We start from the raw sequence: 10,124 nt of genomic DNA on the forward strand, positions 1-10,124 counted from the left end.
TTTTTAGGGTGCATATAAATATATGAATAAATAAAATACTTATTTTTACAAAGTGAGGATGAGATGGTGTATATAATTATGTTTCTTCTTTCACTTAATAGTATATCATAAAAACTTCTCCGTGTCACTAAATATTTTTCAAAACTGAAATTTTGTAGTGGTTTTTCTTTATTCAAATTAATGTGCTATAATTTATTTAACCAATACCCCATTATTGGGAATAGGTAATATTTTAGCTAATATTGTAGTACATAAATCTTCATACGCATTTCCTTTTTTTTTTTTTTTTTTTAGTGGGAACAGGTGTAAGGACTTTATTCTACTATCCCAAATCAGAAATAATTTTTCTCCTGATTCCAAGCACTTTCGTTCCTCTCCTTAAGATACTCTTATCAGGGAAGTTTCACCTATGACACTCAAGATGAAATGAGAAAATTCAGCAACTTAAAGTGTAAGTATTTCAGGCAAAGGAAAGTGCAAAAGAATTGGGGTAAGAAAGAATACCTCCAAGAAAACAAAGTTTTCCTAAGAGCTAAAGGACCATACAGGAAAATTGTGACAGGAAATGACAGGGAAAACAATTTGGTAGGAACCAGACCAGTGCTTCAAACAATCTATTTATAAGTAGTTGACTTCAAAGGCAAGTTCTTTATCCTCAAAACACAGCTATGTATGACAGGATACAATTACAAGTACTCGTAGCTATCCCTGAACTTAAATGTAATGAATGTGATAGGTAACCTTTCATGTATTTAATTTTTTGTCCCTTAGGGATTTAAAGGGACTATTTCCCAACTACTATAAATATTTTCAAAGTAATACCTGGCAGTTTTCTAACCAATTAAGCATACTCTGTTGTACAATAAACCACCTCCCACCTTGAATAAAAATATCACCCAATGAATTAGAACAAGAGTTTGCTTTAAATATTTTTTTAAGTGAAAGGACACCAACCACACTCCTACTCAATTAAGAGAAACACTTTTACACTCGTGAGGTCTTTTATTTTCTTTACAGTTATCATGCCATGAATTCATAGGGAATGGGTTCCAGCAGTTCAGGCTCCTTTCCATTGGTTCTCACAAAGTGTGCTTCTCTGGGTGGGGCAGGCTGGCGCTTCAGTTGGACCCAAGTACCTTTCTCTTTGGCTTCCTTCTTTTTCTGATCATTTTCCTTCACACGCTTCAGGAAGCTATCTCGGCTCTTTGAGTGTTTAATATGCTCAATGCGGACATTAATTCTCTTGGCAAGAATCTTGCCCTTAACTTGTTTGTTTACAACAATGCCAACAGCATGCTGAGTAACATTGTAGACCCTTCCAGTTTTGCCATGGTAACATTTGTGGGGCATTCCTTTTTGAACAGTGCCCATTCCCTTGATGTCCACAATATCACCTTTCTTATAGATTCGCATGTATGTGGCCAAAGGAACAACTCCATGTTTTCTAAAAGGCCTAGAGAACATATAGCGGGTACCTCTCCTCTTTCCCTTTGTGTTGGTCATTTTGGCGAATTACTGGAAGATGGTGGTTCCGGCCGAAAGGAAGTTCATACGCATTTCCAATTGATTCTTGGAAGTAGAGTTTCTGTCCACTTTTTAGGCAACTTGTGGCCTTTAGAAAGATTAATTTGCTCTCAGCAACTGGGTATGATTACACTCACTTCATCACACCCTGACCACCACTGGCTATTATGTACTTCTAAACTTTAAGAATTTTTTTTAAACTTTAAGAATTTAGAGAAAAATGATATCTTATTTTGATTAGCATTACTTTATTAATGCAGTTATGCCTTTTTCAGATGTTTTATTGGCCATTTATAGCTCTGTGATGTTTTGATGCCAATGAAATCTTATAAAAATGATCACTAAAGATAGGTTTGAAGGACATGAATACAACAAAGGTCAGCTGGAAGCCCGAGGGCAACGTAGGGGAAAGGCTATCGCAGCTGACCCTGTGGCTGGAAGCAGGACTGTGTGTGTGCGCGTGTGACACTCATGCACATGACCCTCAGAACCCCAGGCTAACCCACTGCTGCCCACCCAGGAACAGAGGAGAGAAGATAGAGCAGTGGTCAGATTTGTTCCCCAGATCAAAGAGCCTGAGTCTCCCACTGACATCAGCTGACTTGCTGTAGCTGGGTTTGTCGTGGCTCCATTCAGGTTTACCAAATGGCAGGAACGAACCTATTATTTGGCAGACTGCCTGGCACCCATCCGCAGGATCACTGGAAGACATCTGCAAGGGACAGGAGTATTCATGTCTGTCTTTTATGGGAGAGCTGTGATTGCTGATGAAGGAGTTACTTCTGCCATTTACTTCCTAATGTGTCTTACATGTTTTCTGTTCCTCATCCCTCCATTACTGCCCTTTGTGTGTGTGTGTGTGCAGTTGATTTTTTGTAGTGTACCATTTCCTAGTTATGTGGAATCACAAAATTTAAGGACACTCCTTTAGGATCTTCTTTTATATGTTGTCCAATATACCTGAATGGGACTTTATCCTCACTTCCAAATTCAGAGGCCCAGGCCAATAGAAAATTTTCTTCTCTTTATGAATTCAAAATAGATTTCTTCTTTTTAGCTGAAAAGCCTGGATCTAATCTTACACCTGCATTTTGTTGATTCAAAAACTGAACCCCAAAGAGCTTGAAACAAACAAAAACCATTGCCCAAAATTATATGACAGAACTGAGACTAGAAGTTATGTCTAATGATGTGGGAAACAGAGCAGAAGAAAGATTAAATTTCCTTACTACCTACAGCCCATTGACAAGTCCTTAAAACAGGCAGAGTGACGCTCCTTTAGGGACTCAATGTTGACAGTTGGCTAAGGGCAAGAGGCAATCTTAGCCCAACTCTCAGGATGCTGTAAGTCTACTTTAACATATAAAAATTCCTTTAGAAATTTCCTTTATCTCTAAACCCCCTCTCCCAAGATACATGTTGGCGATCATCCCTCAAGCATACGACCCACTGATACACATCTGAAGGATCTTGTGACTAAGGTTTTATTAGATGGTAATAAATGACTTTTTCCCAGCAATAGCTAGCCCCCCAAGATCCTGGAAATCTTGCTTACAAAATTCCTTAGAGACTTAGGCTCCCCCTAACCCCCTCCCAGCTTGAAAGCATATAATCTCCACTCCTCATGAGGCCAGTGCAGCTCTTCCTGCCCCGGGGGTCCTGCTCCTGTGCTTTAACAAAACCACCTTTTTGCACCAATGTCTCAAGAATTCTTTCTCGGCTGTGGGCTTCGAACCCTAACATCTCTTCCTACGTCATCTCCCAGTTTCCATCTGCCCTTCATTTGCTCAGCACTGCCTCCCTACCTGAGGAGACCCATCCACCAGGCTGGCTGCATAGTTCCCAGAGTTTCAAGTTGACATTAACAAGAGCACTTGGGGGGCAGCCCCGGTGGGTCAGCGGTTTAGCGCTGCCTTCGGCCCAGGGCCTGATCCTGAAGACCCAGGATCGAGTCCCACATTGGGCTCCCTGCATGGAGCCTGCTTCTCCCTCTGCCTGTGTCTCTGCGCCCCCCCCCCTCTGTCTCTCATTAATAAATAAATTTAAAAACCTTAAAGAAAAAAAAGGAGTACATGGACTTCCCACCAGCCTCAAGTGGTCTGTCATTAACATCTGTTTTATAAAACGTGTTTTCTCCAAAAAGAGAAGTTTCCTGTATGCCGGCTGTCACAAAAATCAGTCTTCACTCATGGTCCAGTCCCTTCCCAGCCCCCTCTTCCTCACACCTACCCTCTTTAGCTTCACACAGATTGACAATGAAGAAGAAGAAAAATCAGTTTAAACTAAATAAACTCACTTGAAAAGTCCCGCTTTGCATTTCTTAGCAGATGTTTCTATCTCATAAACACTCCTACTGGGTCAATTTCCTTTTTTTTTTTTTTTTTCTTTTTTTTAAGGTAGGCTCCACACCCAGCATGGAGCCCAATGCTGAGCTTGAACTTGAGATCAAGACCTGAGCCAAGATCAAGAGTGGGATGCTTAACTGACTGAGTCACCTAGGTGCCCCATTTGCTTTTTTTTAAAATTTACTTTTATTTATTTATTTTGAGATAGGGGAGAGAGTGGAGGGGGGGAGGGGCAGAGGGAGAGGGAGAGGGAGAGAGAAGATCTTAAGCAGGCTCCACACCCAGCGATGAGCCCTACTCAGGGCTTGATCTCAACAACCTTGAGATCATAACCTGAGCTGAAATCAAGAGTCGTCTTTAAACCAACTGAGCCAGGGATCCCTGGGTGGCGCAGTGGTTTGGCGCCTGCCTTTGGCCCAGGGCGTGATCCTGGAGACCTGGGATCGAATCCCACGTCCGGCTCCCGGTGCATGGAGCCTGCTTCTCCTTCTGCCTGTGTCTCTGCCTCTCTGTCTCTCTCTGTGTGACTATCATGAATAAATAAATAAAATCTTTAAAAAAAATAAATAAATAAACCAACTGAGCCCCCCATGCACCCTTCCAATCTGCTTTGTTTTTTCAGCGAAGTGTGTAGATTGCCAGCAGCATTCCCAAGACCCAGTCGGATGCCTCGTCATGCATCATTCAGGTGTTAAACATGGCACATGAAAGGCAGTATTTTGTAATGACATGCCTGCCTTGGCAGGAGAACTTTTCCTGGCTGTGGTAACCAACACCAGGCCACATGCTAAAATCACAAATAAAAGGACAGAGTTGGAAGGTCAGTAATACCTATGAGGCACTTAAAGGCATAGTTATCTATCAGCAATCTACTCCATTCAGTACACTGAAGTATTTCGCAAAAAGCAACCCCAACAGGTAACTTGATAAAAGAAAAATTTAAAAGAAGAAAGAAAACTGGGTTTGGGAGTGGATAAAAAAAGCAAATCCCTGCCAGGGTAGAAAGCTGGTATCTGAAGAGCCAACTGTTATTATCTGAGAATGTAAAGGGTGAAAACCAGTCCTTTAGGTTGTGAGATTTTAAAGAGCTTTAATTCTCCCTACTGTTTTTCTGAATGTCCATCTTCTTAGGAGCCTGAGTTCCTAAAAGTGGCACCAGCTGAGCCTTGGTTTAGGAAACTCAAGGATACACCCCCAGAGGAAGGTGAAAATAACACTCTCCTGAGGATGCCTTTTCCTGTCATCCTCTGCATCCGATGGAAACCAGTGGTTTCCACCTCCCATTATGGACTTGCCTGGTGGCGCTCCTAGGAGTCCTGGTGGGTCATCGGGCTTCTATTCACATGGAAGACGGCCACACCATCCCATGTAACACTTGGCACCATTGGGATTCTGTTTCCTTCTTGGTCCCATCGATGTCTCTGACCTTGGCATTGCCTGGCGTGGTCCACAAGGTAATGGCTCAGCATGTTCCCAGGGACAGTGGCAGCAAAGAAGAAAGACTGTACACACAGGACAAGGTAGGACAGTGATGGTGTCGGAGATTCGCACAGCCCATTAGTAATAGTGGCAACTGCTCTTCCCTGGGTCTGTTTTCCGGGTTCCTTTATACACATGACCCCATGGAGTCCTCCTAACAACCTTAGATTACTATTGTAATCTCAGCCCATTTCAGAACAAATTTAAGGCAGCTAAGAACCCTGTTAAGGTGACACAGATGTCTCCATTTTAAGATGATGACACTGAGCCTCAGAGAGTTGTAGTAAATTGACTGCGACCACATAGGGCAGCAGAGCCAATATTCAAACCCAGCCCCAGGCTCTATCCTGCAAGTAACCCCACACATGTCACATCAGGGCATGTTGTTCTTGGCCGAGGGGACCTCGCTAGCATGTGTTTTTGTCCCCTTCTGGCATGTCTATTGGTCTTGGTCTATTTTTTTTCTGCAGGTGATTTATGGGATCAGGTTGTCTGTATTAAGGAAGCTGATTCATATGCTTATGCCAGGCAGGGCACAAACAAAGCGAAGATTGTACACCACGATGTGGAGTGTGATCAAGGGCATTCGGTCAGAATTCAGTCAGTCTCTGGTCATTTGGCAATGATGACTCTTTCCGGAAAATTCCAAAGCATATTGTTACCACAGTACTTGTGAAACCCCTTTATCTTGTGTGGCTTTCCCAGCTGCTGCAGAGATAGAACACAGACCAGAAACATACTTTCTCCTAAAAGTTTCAGTCTGCCTTTCTTTCTCTTACTGCTACCTGGAAATGTGTCCTCTCAGCCCACAAAAGGTCCATAAATGTGACTACTGCCCTTAAGTATTCCTGAAATGCATCTGCTTGTCCTAAAGGGAAACCGTTACAGAAAGCCCCAAACTCCAGATTTGACTTTCAAACCTTAGAAAGTTCAAATCCTTGCCCTTTAACATCTTTAAATGTGAACTTTGTTTCTCTTAGCTCCTGCCCCGTATTTCACCCACCCTAGTCTTTACCTCCTTTCACTTTTCTCTTGCTCCACGTAGAGCCAGCTTACTCATCATTGGAATGTGTGAACTGTCCCCCCCACCTTTTTTTTCCTGGGCTTTTCTGCACTTTTTGCCAGGTTCCAAGGTAAAGCTGCACTGATTCCCTTTGTGCATTCCTGATACAGTCAGTGAAGAGGGACATAGCAGTCATCAGGATTATTTGCGTTATGTTGGCCAGGGTTGGTAGCCTACTAGATGCTTTACTTAAGGGCAGAAACTGAAGATTTGTGCACAAATGAGTACAGTAGAGTCACATGTCACCTGGGGCCAGCTTCCAAGTGAAAATCAAGACTGAAAATTAACTGTAACACACTGCACCACTACACCAAGATAAACCAAGATAAAAAAGATTAACATTTAAATGTCAGAAATGAAATCCAAAGAGTAAAAGAAGAAATCACGGAAGAATTCCTTTATATGATTACTATGACTCAGACTCTAAATTCCATAAAAGAAAAAATTAGTAATTCAGTTGCATTCAATAACCTCGTTCTGCATAAGGAAAAATATAACAAAGTTCAAAGACAAGCACCAATTGGAAAAATTTTTTGCAAACCACAACACACACAAGCTAATTGCATAAGCATATAAAGATCTCCCAGAAATCATGAAGGAAAAGCCAATAAAAAAGTGGACAAAAGACGCAAGCAGTCAGATCACAGGAAGAAAATATATATAAATGACCCTTTTACATATGAAGAGAGGTTAGGTCTTATTAATAGGAGAAATTCAAATTAAAAGCTACAATGAAACAAATGCCACTTTTAACCTATCAGACTGGCAAAAATATAAAAATTTGACAACAAGTTCAGTTGCAAGCTGTGGGGAAAAACAGGTAGCCTCTTACGTTGCTGACAGAAATGTAGTGTAGAACAATCCTATGAAAGGAAATTTAGCAACGTGTATTAAAATTCCAAATGCTTGTGCACCTTGACCCAGCAACCCACTGTGGAAACGTATCCCACAGCTTGAACACATTCAAAATAATATGTTTTCAGTTATTTATTGTGGCATCATTTGCAATAGTAAAATATTAGAAATAATTCATGCCCATCCATAGAATGGAATTTTATTTGGCAGTATATATTTTAAAAAGGAATGAAGACATTCTCTATATACGGATATAGAAAGGTCTCCAAGTTATACTGATAAGTGAAAGAGAAGTACAGAAGAATGTACAAAGGAGGGTCATAAAAATATTCATTTTGCTTATATTTGCATATAGGAATTCTAGAAGGACACACAACCTAACAAAGGCCATCAGCTTTGATAGGAATAGGTAGAAACTAGACAGTGAGACAGGGAGAGGAGCCAGATTCTTCATCAAATACATTAAATACATTTTTATTTTTTTCCTTTTTAAGTCATTTGGATGTGTTTTCTACTTTTGAAAAACAATTTTTTAAAAACATTGAAAAATCCCTTAAATTGTCCATAACACACAGAACATAAGGCTTCATACATATGATCCTATGCCTAATGTTTATGCAGATTGAAGTTTGAGAACAACTTGACTAAAATAAAAAACAAAGGTTAGGTTGCTATGGAGATGTCCAGGTATTGAAATCATTCTCCTTTGGCACACCTGTCAAATCCTTGCCTGGGAGTGAGTGGAGAACTCTAAAAAGGACTTGCTTGCCTGGAGGGATTAGACTAATCTTATACAAGCCTCTAGAACAAGCCTGTCTGTTGCTGTGAGAATTAAAGGGAATCCAGGACAGGGGCCCCTGGGTGGCTCAGTTGGTTAGAAGGCCAACTCTTGATTTTGGCTCAGGTCATGATCTCAGGGTCATGAGATGGAGCCCCAAGTGGTGCTCTGCCCTCAGTGGGGAGTCTGCTGGAGATTCTCTCTCTCCCTCTCCCACTGTCCTTCCCACCCCTGCCCACCTCAAATGCCTTCTCTCTCTCTCAAATAAATAAAATTTAAAAATTTTAAAAATGGTTTTTCTGTCCGTTCTCCACCCTGAGTGCCCCTCTGGCTACTTGCTTAGAGCTCCTGGCTCCTGCTAAGCTAGCGCCACTGTCGTCTCTCTCCAGCCATCATCATGATCATCTACGGGACCTCATCAGCCATGATGAGATGTTCTCTGACATCCACCGGATCTGGGAGATCCCAGACGGGCTGTGGCTGGAGGTAGAAGGGAAGATGGTCAGTAGGACAGAGGGTAACATTGATGACTCGCTCATTGATGACTCGTGGAAATGCCTCTGCTGCAGGCCCAGAGGCGTAGGTGTTGTCTGAGCCATCACTTGCAGGAAACCAGCTTCACAAAGGAAGCCTACAAGAAGTTCATCAAAAATTACATGAAATCAGTCAAAGGCAAACTTGAAGACAGAGGCCAGAAAGAGTAAAGCCCTTTATGACAGGGGCTGCAGGACAAATTGAGCACATCTTTGCTAATTTCAAATCTTTATTGGTGAAAACATGAGTCCAGATGGCACGGTTGTACTCTGGGACTACCGTGAGGATGGTGTGACCTCATATATGATTTTCTTTAAGAATGGTTTAGAAATGGAAAAAAACGTTAACGAACTTGGCTATTACTTTAAATATATCACCTGTTGTCCTAACTGGCTGCTGCTCTTCATCCACACAACACCAGGACTTAGACAAATGGGACTGATGTCATCTTGAGGTCTTCATTTGCTTTGACCTTGCTCTATTTGGAGCAGATACACTGTTTTTAAGAAAAAAACATGTCATGTAGATTGTCTAAAAATAAAAGGCATATAAACTCATTTGAGAGAATTCCTCTTAGTTTAACACATTTTAAAATCCACCCTGTGTAGTAGTGTCCTGAAGAAGCTGGAGCCTGGTTGTAGACTACTGCTAGAAAGGGTAAGACTGCCTGCAGAGAACTTCTACGGTGACAGCTACTTCTGGGACTTAGAACATAAAAAACAAGAACCAAAACCTTAATTCTGAATTCAAGTAAAGGGAAAGACCAGGCTCAGAGCTGGGCCAACATTTGAAGTGAATTTCTTACACATTTCATCACCTACAAATGGAACTAGTTAACTCTGGAAGAGATTACCAAAAGAATAAAAAAGAGACAGATAACAGTTGGGGGGAAAAATAAAAGGAAATCGAGGAGTCCCAATTTCAGGGAAGGTTGAAGTTCATGTGTAAGTTAAATATGCAGCTGATGGGACTCCGTGATCTGGTGGTGATATTTTCTGAACTGTGCCACACCAGGGTGTGTGGTCTGAGAAGTGTAGCTGTAGCCAGTGAGGCACTAGGAGGGCAGATGAAAGATGCATATGATCCTGCCTCCCACTCCACTGGCCGGAACTCGGTCATACCATGTCACTTAGAAGTCGGAGAAGCTGAGAAATGCAGTTAGATGCTCAGAAAGGAAGAGAATTGGGTATTGGTGAACACTGGGGGTCTCCCAGACTCCTTGAAGCTTAGATTAAGAGCTGCATTAAATTAAATGTGCATTAAAGAGCTGCATTAAATCCATTGGATCCCCATAGTCCATTCCTCACTCTTCTTAATCTTTTTTTTTGTTTTGTTTTTTAAGATTTTATTTATTTGAGAGAGAGAGAGAGAGAGAGTAAGAGGGAGAGCATGGGATGGGGGAGGGTCAGAGGGAGAAGCACACTCCCCACTGAGCAGGGAGCCCAATGTGGGGCTCAATCCTAGGACTCTGGGATCATGACCTGAGGCCACGGCAGGCATTTAACCCCACTGAGCCACCCAAGCATCCCACTCACTCTTGTTTTTC

General features: G+C 41.9%; 1 protein-coding gene and 1 pseudogene across 1 annotated transcript; one reads left to right on the plus strand and one right to left on the minus strand.

Annotated features, from left to right (window-relative positions):
• Nucleotides 1-763: 763 nt before the first annotated feature.
• LOC106558335 (60S ribosomal protein L21) lies at nt 764-1,552 on the minus strand. The gene has a single exon (XM_038585098.1). It carries the CDS (start codon nt 1,501-1,503, stop codon nt 1,021-1,023), a length of 483 nt encoding a protein of 160 aa, XP_038441026.1. The 5' UTR covers nt 1,504-1,552; the 3' UTR covers nt 764-1,020.
• Nucleotides 1,553-5,284: 3,732 nt separating this feature from the next.
• Nucleotides 5,285-9,031, plus strand: LOC100687343 (annotated as a pseudogene).
• Nucleotides 9,032-10,124: the final 1,093 nt, after the last annotated feature.

This window comes from Canis lupus, chromosome 37, assembly GCF_011100685.1.
Source record: "Canis lupus familiaris isolate Mischka breed German Shepherd chromosome 37, alternate assembly UU_Cfam_GSD_1.0, whole genome shotgun sequence".
NCBI lineage: Eukaryota > Metazoa > Chordata > Mammalia > Carnivora > Canidae > Canis > Canis lupus.